This window comes from Schistosoma mansoni, chromosome 2 (assembly GCF_000237925.1).
Source record: "Schistosoma mansoni strain Puerto Rico chromosome 2, complete genome".
In the NCBI taxonomy this organism is placed as follows: Eukaryota; Metazoa; Platyhelminthes; class Trematoda; order Strigeidida; family Schistosomatidae; genus Schistosoma; species Schistosoma mansoni.
This window is the reverse complement of record NC_031496.1, coordinates 17,123,341-17,137,589: the sequence shown is the minus strand read 5'-3', so window position 1 is coordinate 17,137,589 and position 14,249 is coordinate 17,123,341. Positions and strand designations below refer to the sequence as shown.

The 14,249-nt window shown below is 33.8% G+C and overlaps 1 protein-coding gene across 1 annotated transcript; it reads left to right on the top strand.

Annotated features, from left to right (window-relative positions):
- Positions 1-5,892: 5,892 nt before the first annotated feature.
- Positions 5,893-11,405, top strand: Smp_169100 (hypothetical protein; the record flags this gene model as incomplete). The annotated part of the gene is made up of 2 exons (XM_018795908.1): positions 5,893-5,913; positions 11,088-11,405. 2 exons carry the CDS (start codon positions 5,893-5,895, stop codon positions 11,403-11,405), a joined length of 339 nt encoding a protein of 112 aa, XP_018650174.1.
- Between the last annotated feature and the right edge of the window lie 2,844 nt (positions 11,406-14,249).

Here is a 14,249-nt window from a genome sequence, read left to right as displayed (position 1 = left end):
TCGTACTCGTTTTTGTTGATTCTGAATAAAATAGTAAAAATATATCATGGATATCATTGTCATTGAACAAAATAAGTACTTTTCTATCCCTAAATTATTATTAATTTAAATAAATATCTTAGGTTATTAACACTTAGATGTTATATTACCACTTATATTGTTTATAGATGACCTTAATCGAATTTTTATTGAAAAAAAACTTAACCTTTTGATATTATCCCGAATTGTTTTAAGAAAATTTATTAACATATTTGTGTTAATATACTACACTTATATTAATTAATACTTCCTAGGTTGTTTTTTTTATCAAATAAAAAACATCATAAAACATAAAGACTGTAAACTAGATATTACCGATTACATGAAATAAGCTTTTATACTTAAGTTAATTCACAAGGATAGTCTTTATTAACATAATTATAGGTAGGTAGATTAATAACATAAATAACTCCGCCTGTAGCTCTTCTAGAATTACTGCCAGTCCTAAACCAGAATAAAGGATGAGGGTTGGGTATGGGGTTAGTGACCCCATCCCGTAGAAAACTAACTCGCTAAAAAAATGCTAACCAGAAAAAAATAATTCAAACTATTTAAATTCTGCCTTAGGAGTTGAAGGAAAAATCATGACGCCTTATGATGAAGATCAAAATTCTTTGGAACTGACGTGACCGATGCCCATTCTAAAAACTAGAACAACAATTTTTATTGGTATATGAAACGTCCGGACAATGTGAGAGACCGGGAGAACCAGCCAAACAGCAATGGAAATGAGGAGATTTAAATTGGCGGTACTCAGAATCAGCGAAACCCATTGGACACAAGCTGGACAACAAAGGCTACATACGAGAGATATTCTTCTGTACTCCGGTCTCGAAGAGGAAAATTCACCACATACTCAGGAAGTTGCTCTAATGCTGTCCAGAGAAGCACGAAATGCACTTGTAGGATGGGAATCTCATGGATCCAGCATTATCAAACCATTATTCAAAACAAAGGAGATGATCACAATGAATGTTATCCAATGTTATGCACCCATCAATGATAGAAACGACGACGATAAAGATCAGTTCTACTCGAGGCGGCAATCAATCATAGCGAAGTGTCCAAGAAAGGACCTCACCATCCTGATGGGAGATCTAAATGCTAAAATCGGAGTGGACAACACAGGACATGAAGATATAATTGGACGACATGAACTAGGAGAGAGAAATGAAAATGGGGAGAGATTTGCTGATGTTTTATGTTATCCATTAACGAATATCTTTAACAGATCCTTCTCAACTAATGTCTTACCGAAAATGTGGAGAAAGATAAAGATGATCCCTATACCAAAGAAAGCTTCCGGTGATAAAAATGTGAAACTTAGACCCACTGCAATAACTTCACCTTTCCTCGAAATAATGGAAAAATTACTGATACAACTACTTAAACCTGCAATAAAAGAGCACTGTGATCCATATTAGTTTGCTTACAAATGCAAAAGAAGCACATAAGATGCCGTTGCTGTTCTGCATCACAATATAGTGTTCGGGTTGGAAAAGGGTAAGAAGTATGTTAGATGCGCTTTCCTGGACTTTACTTCTGCTTTTGATTCTATTCCAAGACACCTCTTACTTAACAAGCTGATCAGCGTCGACACTGACAGCTGGATAACCAATTGGCTATGTTCCTACCTTTCTGGAAGAGAACAGTACACTGTATTTGAAGGAAAGTGTCCAACATCTCTACTGTCTACTGTAGGTGTGCCACAAGGAGCTGTTCTTTGACCTCTGCTCTTCTCTTTTTTTCTGCATGATCTGCCATCTTCCACAGAAAACACTTTTGTAAAATATGCGGACGACCTCATTGTATGTATGCCGATTTCTACCTCCTTACATCCCATAGAAATGAATGAGTTTTTATCTCGTATTGAAAGGTGGTCTGTTGGTAATGGTCTCTTACTCAATCCATCTAAATGTCAAGCTGTTAATTTTAGCTTGAGACATGGACAGAACCTACACTCTATGTTGGGATCCCATAATGCTTGTGCCATTGGAGACTCCTTAATAAACACAGTGTCGAAGGTCAAATATCTTGGTGTCATTTTTTCCTCTGATCTTTCTTGGTCTTCTCATGTTTTACTCTTATCGAAAAAAGTTCACCGTTTGACATACTACATAAAGAGGCTGCATGCTTTTGGGATTACTCGCCATTTACTCTTACAATTTGTAAATTCCTGCATATTACCTATTATTCTATATTGTTCTCCATTATTCCTTCCCGGGCTTTTGAGAAAAGACTTTGCTGTTTTGCGTAGAGTGCTGAAGGCGGTTTGCAAGGTATGCGGTGAATCTTTTGAAGTCATTATTAATATGCTTGTGGATAGACATCTTAAGTCTTGCAAACTCTTGGCAGGTGTTATCTTATCAGATACTAACCATCCGCTTCATTCATATCTTTCTCCTTGTATATCTTCTGGTAGAACGAGACGTAAATACATTAAAATTCATGCACGCAAGCAAGTCTATAAAAGTTCTGCAATACATTACCTAGCAAATTTACTTTGTGACGAACAGGCTGTTAAAGTTGACCTAGTAAATAACCTGTATTCTTAAGCATGTCTCAAATTCGATAATTTGTATAAACTCAGTTTTTTCTTAAACCTATTTTATTCCTTTTCTGTTTTTTTTTGTCTTTGTTTTTTGTTTTTTTTGGTAAAAACTTGTTGAAATAACTCATGCTGAGAATTCTATATTGTACCAGATTATAATATTGAATAAAGCCATTAATAATAATAAAAATAAATCTATGTGCATTCAACAAATTCGTTATAGGCGGCACAATATTCCCACACAAGCGCATACACAAAGCTACATGGATCTCACCAGACCATACCACAGAGAACCAGATAGATCATATTTGTATCAACAAAAAATTCCGAAGGTCAATGGAAGATGTGAGAACCCGGAGAGGAGCTGACATAGCTTCAGATCACCACCTGGTTGTGGCCAAGATGAGACTGAAGCTAAAGAAACGCTGGACAACTAGACAAACAGCACTACAAAGGTTCAATACAGCATCCCGTCGAGATACTGACAAGCTCAACGAATTCAAGATAACTCTCAATAACAGGTTCCAAGCTCTACAGGATCTACTGAATGAACACGAAACTACTTTGACGGACAACTGGAAAGGGATAAAAGAAGCACTAACTTCAACGTGTCAGGAGGTACTTGGTCCTAAGAAGCATCAACATAAGGGATGGATCTCTATGGGAACCTTGAACAAGATTGAAGAAAGGAAGAACAAGAAACTAGCAATTAACAACAGCCGAACACGAGCAGAGAAAGTCAAAACACAAGCAGACTACGGAGAAGCAAACAATGAAGTGAAGAAAAGCATTAAAGCCGACAAGCAGAAATGCATGGGAGTACTAGCAACGACGGCGGAAAAAGCTGCAAAAGAAGGGGATATGAGACAACTATACGATACAACAAAGAAATTGGCAGGGAGATGTGGCAAACCAGAGAGACCAGTCAAGGACAAAGAAGGAAAGACAATCATGGAGATTCAAGAACAGAGGAAAAGATGGGTAGAATACTTCGAGGAACTGCTGAATAGAACTGCTCCATTGAATCCACTGAACATCGAAGCAGCACACACTGACCTTCCTATAGATGTCACTTCACCAACAACCGAGGAAATCAAAATGGCCATCAGACAAACCGAGAGCGGAAAAGCAGCAGGACTTGACAATATACCAGCTGAAACACTGAAATCTATTCAAGAAGATTTGGGAGGAGGAACAAGTGCCAACGAACTGGAGAGATGGATATCTCATCAAGATACCGAAGAAAGGAGATCTGAGCAAATGTGAGAATTACACAGGCATCACACTACTGTCAGTACCTGGAAACGTTTGCAACAGTAATGCTGAACCAGATGAAAGACGCAGTAGACGCCCAACTTCGAGATCAACAGGCTAGATTCCGTAAGGATCGGTCGTGCACAGACCAGATTGCGACACTACGGATCATCGTAGAACAGTCAGTTGAGTGGAACTCGTCACTATGCATAAACTTGATTGACTATGAGAAGGCGTTTGACAGCGTGGACAGGAGAACATTATTGAAACATCTTCGATACTATGGAGTTCCTGGGAATATTGTGAACATTATCCAGAACTCATACGATGGACTAAAAGTGGTGCATTGACAGCTGATATGTGCATTTCCAGTAAGGACCGAAGTCGGACAAGGCTTTCTACTCTCCCTCTTCCTCTTTCATCTGTTGGTTGACTGGATTATGAAGACTTCGACATTTGACGGGAAGCACGGGATACAATGAACAGGTTGGATGCAACTAGAAAATTGGGACTTCACAGGTGACTTAGCTCTTCTATCCCATACACACCGACAAATACAGGCCAAGACAACCAGTGTAGCAGAAGCCTCTGAATCAGTAGGCTTCAACATACACAAAGGGAAAAGCAAGATCATCAAATACAACATGGAGAACAGCGACACAGTCACACTTGATGGAAAAACTCTGTAAGATGTAGAAACATTCACGTACCTGGGAAGCATCATTGATAAACAAGGAGGATCTGATGCAGATGTAAAGGTGAGGATTGGCAAAGTAAGGACCGCATTTCTGCAATTGAAGGACATATGGAACTCAAAACAACTCAACTAATTTCAAAGTGAGAATCTTCAATACGAACGTCAAGATAGTTCTACTGTACGGAGCTGAAACGTGGAGAACTACTACATTCATCGTCAAGAAGGTACAAGTATTTATAAACAATTGTCTACTTAAGATAATCAACATTCATTGGCCGGATACCATCAACAACAGCCTACTGCGGGAGAAGACAAATCAGATTCCAGCTGAGGAGGGATTTAGAAAAAGGCATTGTAGGTGGATAGGACATAGATTGTGGAAATTACCAAACTGCATCACGAGGCAAGCACTAACTTGTAATCCTGAAGGGAAGTGGAAATGAAGAAGGCCAAAGAATAGATTACGCCGGGAATTGGAAGCAGGGATGAAAAGGATGAACAACAAGTAGAAATAACTGTAAAGCATTGTCCAGGACAGGGTTGGATGGAGAATGTTGGTGGGCAGCCTATGCTCCTCTACGAGGGATAACAGGCGTAAGTAAGTAATAACATAAATATCATTATATATGTATATATTTATTTTAACACACCTTCTTCAGTAATTTCACTGTTTTTTTTATTGTCGCTAAACTATTCGACTAATTTTAAACGGTTTCATTAAAGAGTGAGGATATTTCATCAATAAAAAAATATAGGTGACAGTTGAAGAATGTTGATTAAAAGTTATTGTAATACACATATCACTGCATTGCTGAAAAATAACGAATCTATGAATGACAGTAATTTTCCTTAATAATTGTTCGTAAAGTTAGTTTACTATTTTCTAAATGAATATTTAACTACTTTCCATCAGAAATATTTTCACTGAAAGAAACATTATAATTAGAAAATCATTTTAATTCATTTTAATTGAATGAATTTGACTATAATGATTTCTAATATAATTATCACTGTATGATATTCGTCCACAAACTGAGTGTCAGACAGTTGTTAATTAAAATTCTGTTTGTATCTCATTTATTCATAAGAGTAAAATCAAATTCAAATTAATTTATTAAACTTTTAATTGGTTTGATGTCATAAGTAGTTCATCAAGTCAATTCTTAGATATGTGTGGAGGCAAATTCAAAAATTATAAAATTTTTCACCTTTTAATTTTTATGTTCAACCTTTTGGCAATGTGATTGTCATTTAAGGTTTTAATTAAAAGGTGGTCTAGAAAGTCTTATTAGCTATATGGCAAAGAATTCGTATATTGTTGAGAGAATTATAAAACATATTAGGTGGTTGTATGTCAGTTGAACATCTGGAAGTAAGTAATGTCATATTATCTAATGATCAGTGTTGAATGAAAACGTCGTTATTTAGATGGTAATCTTCATGTTAAACATTCGCGGGTAATCTGCACGGAACTTAGAATTAGAGTTTGGTGCTAACAGCTTTCCATCGAATAAAACGCATCAGTTATTCGTTATAAATTAGTTTAATAAACTAAAGTTTAATAATTGCCTGAAAATGAGGAAGTGTATCGATAACCTCTATTAGTACCTACATACACTTTCGTAAGTAATCTGATTTACGATTTGTAAGATATGTGGTCCACTGGATCTATCAGCTCTATGAATATTCTAGTATAGTTCTACTAAATCTACCACTAAATGTGAATGGTGATTATAAATGTCAAACAATTTTCAACTTATTATTCATTAATATCTCATCTACAGTGAAATTCAAATAATTATTTTTCTAACGAAATTGAACTCTAATTTATCCATATGGATAAGATGATCATAGGTTATGTAAAATCCTCTGAGTTACCTCGTAATTCTATCATATAAAGTGATGATAAACTCTCATTTTTTCACATTTTAAGTCATAATGTAGTGAACGAGAACACCAGTGGGGACAGTCAGATTTATCTGAGTAAGAAGATACAGAATCTCTTAGTGAAATCTGTAAATTATACAGTGAAAACTATATTTGCAACATATCCATCAGTTGTCTCAGACTTGATTGTTTCTTCATTTCAATATCAATCACTCGTTGTTCTCGTTCTCTAATCTTCGATCTTTCCAGCCTTACGCCGCCAGGTATTCCACTCTCATTTGGTGATCCATACTACTTATATCTGTTGACGTCAGTAGCACACACCACATTCGTCACCTCTTTAAACAGTCGTTTTTGCGGTTGTTCTGATCACTATGACACTTTCTTGTTTTCTGTTTACTTATATCTATCGACATCAGTAACAAACACTACAATAGTAAACATCATAGGTAATAAATATCATGATAGTAAATGTGTTTTGCCCTGATAAACAAAACTAAATTCTGTATTATTACTCTGATATATTTTATTTGAACTATCACAATTAGAAATACTTCTTGTGAAGCTTATGCAATAAAAGTTACTCAATATATCTTATTGTCAGTTTATGTTTTGTTTGTTTGTTTTCTTATTTCATAGAAAATTTACTTAAGGTCATTATACAAAAAATAATTGGACTTTTTAACCCATGAATAATTTAAAAATAAGTAATTTTTCCATTCAATGTCCAATGTAAAATGTTACCATAATTAAGAAAAAACAAAATCTTACTATGGTATTTGAGTAAACCATATACAACACCATTGATTGATTATTATTTGACTTTAAGTAAAATCATAATCTCTTGATAAGTAAAATCAGTTTTTAAAATTTTATAAAAGTAAATACCATGTTAACAAGCATTAATACATTACACATAACAATAAGATCATTTAACTGAATGTAGTTATTCAATCTATTGTAGATGACATCATAATTTAACTAAACAATATTATTACAATAAAATACCTGGAATAAAATGCTTTTTTCAGAAATGAAATAGAATGCATTTAGAATAGTAACTAGAAAAAATAATAGAGAATGTTATTTTATCGTTATTTGTGAGAATCCTCACTAGTGACTGGCTTCATAAGGTATTTCCTGGAGTTCTAGCGAGAAACAGTAACCAGTGTAGCTCAATTATAAAATAATGTAATGTATTGATCGACTAATGTCACTCAGCAAACTATAAATTGTAAACACATTACAGCTTATCATCCTAATTTACATCAATCATTCATCACTCAATTCATAATCTTCAATGATTCACTCAAACTAGTAAATAATTGAAACATTTGTTGTTAGTATAATTCTACATGAATAATACATGATATATTTTAGGATAAATTTAGATATGTACTTTGAAATTAATGTCAATTGGGAGATATCAACTCACTGAAGACATTGGTGAATGGTTGCTCAATCTCGTCGATTGGTTGAAGTTAGACGCTCGCGCGCGAGACTGATAGGTCTTGGGTTCAAATCTCACGAGGCGGAATTGTGGGTGCGCACTGCTGAGGAGTCCTATAATAGGACGAAACGGCCGTCCAGTGTTTCCAAGTTTTCCATGGTGGTCTAGCTTCAATTGACCCATGATTTCAACTATATAGAATTTGCGTTGTTGCTTTTTTGTTGTTGTTGTTGCTGTTATTGATATCTTGGAATAAATTCAATTTGTTTATTGGGGCCTATTGGCTCATTTTGGAGTATGACACAATATTTCGTACATTTACAAATTTTATCATACTTTTGTTAAGTCTTTATCGATGAAATAACAGAATTCAAGTTTTATGCGATTCATGATTCATCGCTACTAAGCAATTACATTCTAGTGTTTATATCCATATTGACATTTAAACCTAGTGCCCATAGCTTCATCATCATTGTCTGAGAACAAAATCATCTTTAACGTAGTGACGTTTTTCTATTGAGAAATCAATTGTTTTATATCTAACAAAACTTATCGTTGTATGTAAACGTAGAATTCGTTTTAAAACGATATCTTGTCGGATTTCCGGCTACTAGTTTAGAAAAAGAGGTAGACGGTTCCATTGAAATATTCAATACATAAAAGCACCAGGGCACTTTTATATTCGGACTATTCAAATTATAATTATTTAGAAAAGAGTAGCTGAGTATTTGAATACACACATTAATAGTCTTTTTTACACTGTATTTAAAGAACTCGTTCTAGCTGATCCAATATATAATCACTTTGATTTGTATTAGTATAGAAATTCTGAATCATTATAAGAGTTAACTATATAGAATCCAAAGTTGGAAGTAAGGTTACATTTGGCTATGGTATATAAGTGTTAGTGGGATATAGATTGGATTAAGCATGTTTTATGCATGATGGTGTTGCTGCGCGCTGATTGGTTAATTTTAAACCGATCAGCCCGGGCATATTATTGCAGAAAAATCGATAAGCTTCTTATGCTTATACTATAAATATATGAACGATATTTAAACTATTGATTGCTGATTGCTGTTCACTTATTATTATTATTTTGAATACAATTTCATTCCTGTTCAACGTGTTCTGATTTTGGGGTCTTGTCGAGTGTCATCGTATAAGAATACTAAGCAATAGGAATAGCTGGGTCGTTTATATAGCAAAAAATACAATTATAACAATAAGTCTCTCACACTTAAGGATATTCAAAATTTTTGTAATAAATGTATTTTTGCATTCAACTACAATAAACATGTCCGTTTATAAACATATTACAAACATAATTAAAGTTCGATTACAATTATTTCAAAATAAAAGACTCGACATAATGTAGATGATAAAATCTAACTATTATAAATAGATCTCGCTTACTAACTAGATTCTAAAAATTTTTCCTTCAGTTCATAGAAAAATTAGTTTCGTTCGACGGAATATTCAATCTAGAGAAGGGATTCATGTAGCTATGTTTTCTTCTAACCGATAATAAATGTCAGGTTGAACTATAAGACTGACTGAAGTTAATTCGTATCCATTAGTAAGTAGTCTTCCCTAAATATCGATAAATGATCTAAAAGACAGACATTAGCTTTTCTTAAAGGAGCTTTACCTCATTGGTTTTCTATGTTGAAGAAGTTTACATATACGGTTGATCGTCTCAACGCCAAAATCGGTAATCTTTAAATCGCGATTGCTTTGCTAAACATCAATAGCTTTTAACTGTCCATGTCTTTCAATGGTATATTAGTTAAGATTTTAACTTTTAATAGTGTCTTCAAGGATGTCACATACTGTAAAAGATGTTTACTTTCTAAGTTCGGCTTTGCTTGGTTACTCTATTTTCAGTTATTGTGGTTAGTTTCTTCAATACTACTAGTGGGAACTGATGGTCATCAGCAGAGTTAAGAAAACGGTTAAAAGTATTCTTGTCTGTTTCTCAAAATAACAGTATAAGCTTTATAAAATAATGATTATATCCACATGGTGTAAAGGTTTCAAATGTTTTCACGTGGTCAGTAATGATTTTTATAAATTTAGTAGTAGTGATTTACGAATTTTAACGAACCATTATTAAGTAACAAACTACAGTCAAACATTTCATCTTAACCTTAGTCTTTCTTCAGTATCCTGCCAGATCTTATTTATTGACAACAGTCATTAGAGCTTCCTCAAGCCTTACGCCTGATCTTGAATATTATAATGAATTTTTGAATGTGATGATCTTTCACCAGTGACTGTTTTGCTTTCAATTGTCTATTTGTGATACAATGAACAGAACACAAAAAGTTTTGTCAATAGACTATCCTATTAATAGTAAACTAATTTTTTATCAAAGAGTAGCTGTCCTTGACTTATCAAATAAACAGAAATTTAGGACAGATATTCAGAATGAAACATGCTTAGTTTTCATCTGGCATTTCTCTTTTCTCAACTTTTAAAAATAACTTAAAAATGAGTGCCAGAAATTACAAAATATGTTTGAATATATATAATATAACATGCTTTGAATAACAAGCTAAAACTCCAGCACACTTTACTAGTTATGTAAAAGCTAAACTAAAAGAAAGCTTAAAATTAAGATTAAATTTGTTTATAATTACTTAATTTGTAAAATGATATCGATCGTTTCAACGCTATAAAACAATCTAACAAACTCTACTGCAAGGTCAGATATTATTTAAACCATTAGTATAATTGCATGTAACAAAATACCACTTTCACATTGATATGAATAATGTAGAATAGAAATAATGATTCATTTTTTCTTTAGAGATTGTAGATAATCTTTTCATCCATATAAATGAACATCGTATACTGTATTCTCAGGGAATAAGAATAATCGAAGACAGTAATCGATGATAATGTGTAATACGTATAGTATTTTTCATTCCATTCACCAGATTATTGGTAAAGTTTCATTGGATTTGAAAATTGGCTTTATCCTAAACACCGACAACGAATACTCAGTATTGACTAATAGATTTCTTTGTATTTAGAGTTCAGTAGACAATTTGTTTAAACCATTAAACTTGGATTTTTAATAGTAACAGGACAATACTCTTGAAATAAACCATTTATTATCGATTAAAGATATTGTATATATACATAAGCAGTTTCTTATTTTGTTCCTATAAATGGTAATTTCTTCCATTTTAATGTTTCCACAGCATTTTCAAACAAAGAATCCTATCGATATACTCTCTGAACGAGAAAGATGCATAGATCGTCGCCCAGCTTGGATAAAAGCAATATGTGCATTTCTTATGGTAGGAAGCCATTATGGTATACTTAATGTTGGTGCTCTATTCTACCCTGGACTAGAAGAAACATTACAAGTTTCAATTGGTCATCTATTTTGGCTTATGACAGGACAATTTGCAATAACATGTTGTTTAGGTATGTATTATACCATGTTAAATTACATATCCCGATTGATTAAATACATTTTTTTTTCTTATCGGTACCATTTCTTAATGTGTACTTAAGATTCATCTAATTATGTTTAATGACATTTGAAGTTATGGAAACTATTAAATGTAGTTGTCGAAATGACTGGGTAAGTCTATCTTGTTTCATTGACCTTCTGAGGTTAATAGATATTGTGCTACTTGAAAATGTTCATTTACAGCAAACCCCTACGAAAATAAATTGGTTACAACATTTCCTTTTGTTTAATGATTTTTTTTCCAGTTTTAATTTTTGGAGGTGTTTAATTATTTGATTATATTGAAAATTTTGATTTTGATTTCCAAGTTCAGAAAGGAAATAACATTTCAAATAACTTTATCTCCTATTGATAGTTATTTGTATAGCTACTAATTTCCTCTTCAGCTAGAAGCTGGATTGTCCTCTCCCATAAAAATCTGTTGCTGACAGTATCCGGCCAGTGAATGTTGATTATCTTAAGTAGACAATTGTTTATAAATACTTGTACCTTCTTGACGATGAATGTAGTAGTTCTCCACGTTTCAGCTCCGTACAGTAGAACTATCTTGACGTTCGTATTGAAGATTCTCACTTTGAAATTAGTTGAGTTGTTTTGAGTTCCATATGTCCTTCAATTGCAGAAATGCGGTCCTTACTTTGCCAATCCTCACCTTTACATCTGCATCAGATCCTCCTTGTTTATCAATGATGCTTCCCAGGTACGTGAATGTTTCTACATCTTACAGAGTTTTTCCATCAAGTGTGACTGTGTCGCTGTTCTCCATGTTGTATTTGATGATCTTGCTTTTTCCTTTGTGTATGTTGAAGCCTACTGATTCAGAGGCTTCTGCTACACTGGTTGTCTTGGCCTGTATTTGTCGGTGTGTATGGGATAGAAGAGCTAAGTCACCTGTGAAGTCCCAATTTTCTAGTTGCATCCAACCTGTTCATTGTATCCCGTGCTTCCCGTCAAATGTCGAAGTCTTCATAATCCAGTCAATCACTAGAAGAAAGAGAAAATGGGAAGAGCAGACAGCCTTGTCTGACTCCGGTCCTTACTGGAAATATATCTGTCAGTTATCCTCCATGCACCACTTTGCACTGTAGTCTGTCTTATGAAATCTGGATAATGTTCACAATCTTCTCAGGAACTCCGTAGTGTCGAAGAAGTTTCCATAATGTTCTCCTGTCCACACTGTCAAACGCCTTCTCATGGTCAATGAAGTTGATGTATAGTGATGAGTTCCACTCAACTGATTGTTCAAGGATGGTCCGTAGTGTCGCAATCTGGTCTGTGCACGACCGATCCTTATGGAATCCGGCCCCGTTGATCTCGAAATTGGGCGTCTACTGCGTCTTTCATCTGGTTCAGCATTACTATTGCAAACGTTTCCTGGTATTGACAACAGTGTGATGCCTCTGTAATCCCCCCCATTTGCTCAGATCTCCTTTCTTCGGTATCTTGATGAGATATCTTTCTTTCCGATCTGTCGTTGGCACTTGTTCCTCTTCCCAAATCTTCTTGAATAGAAGGTGAAGCATGTTTGCAGTTACTTTCATGTCTGACTTCAGTACTTCAGCTGGTATATTGTCATGTCCTGCCGCTCTCCCGCTCTTCATTTGTCTGATGGCCACCTTGAGTTCTTCGATTGTTGGTGGAGTGACATCTATAGGAAGGTCTGTGTGTGTTACTTCGATATCCTGTGTATTCGATGGGGCTGGTCTATTCAGAAATTCCTTGAAGTATTCTACCCATCGTTTCCTCTGTTCTTGAATCTCCATGATTGTCTTTCCTTCTTTGTCCTTGACTGGCCTCTCCGGTTTGCTTTAAAAATGTTACCTAATTTAAACTATCCATCTTCGCTTACAATGCTTGTGAATTATGGCTATTTCGAGGCAATACGTACAGTATGCACATTTGCCAATTAGAGACTGACCAGTTACAGTCCTAAACATCAATGGGAAGATTCAAACAAGCAATACTAATTGAGTTACTTAATTTAGTTTATAACAAGATCAAATTATTAATTTAATTAATATTCATATACACAATTACAATATTTTTTTATATGGCTCTACGAACTGCATTTTAAAAAATTGATAAATCTTAATCATTAAATTACAGTTGATAAACTTATTGGTATGATGCATTTGACAGTATCTATTAGTTACAGAATGAATAGTTTGATCTAAAATTAGTAGGAATTTAGATAGAGAAAATGGTTTAGTTTAGAAAATAGATATCCTGTAAATATTCAACTAAAGATTTTGTAAATAATTTACAACATATTACTTATTTATCACAGGAGAGAACAAAGATTATACCCATTTACTTTACTTTACGATTATTAAAGTCTAAATCTTAGACTCTGTAACCAAATTGTAAAACCGAAATCGTAATCTTAGTATTCCAACATTACTTAAATAGATTAAGATGCTTTTTTGAGTGAAATCATTCATAACACAGTCAATAGAAAACAATAACTGTTTCATCATTGGTAGACAACATGGTGTTCCGATATACGTGACGTGACTTTGAAGCAGTCTACACGTTTACCATTAGCTTAAGAGTAAACCTAGGCTTTTACTTATTTTTAGTCTTTCAAAATCATTCATACTAACCAAATATCCCAATTATAAAATAAGTACAGTTATGAATAAATCTCTCACTCTATTGACGAAAATTAAACTTCTAGTTCATTAAACTACAATCCAATTCATCGTTTATTACTTTCAATAAATGGTGTGATTTACTTCAGAAGTGTTAACATCACATCGAATTATATCAATGCGTTGTTTTTGGTTATTTACTCACCTACTATACAATTTTGTTGCTAAATAAAACTGAATAATATTTTTCTTATCAATGTTTAGCACCGATATATAATCGTTTATTGGATGTA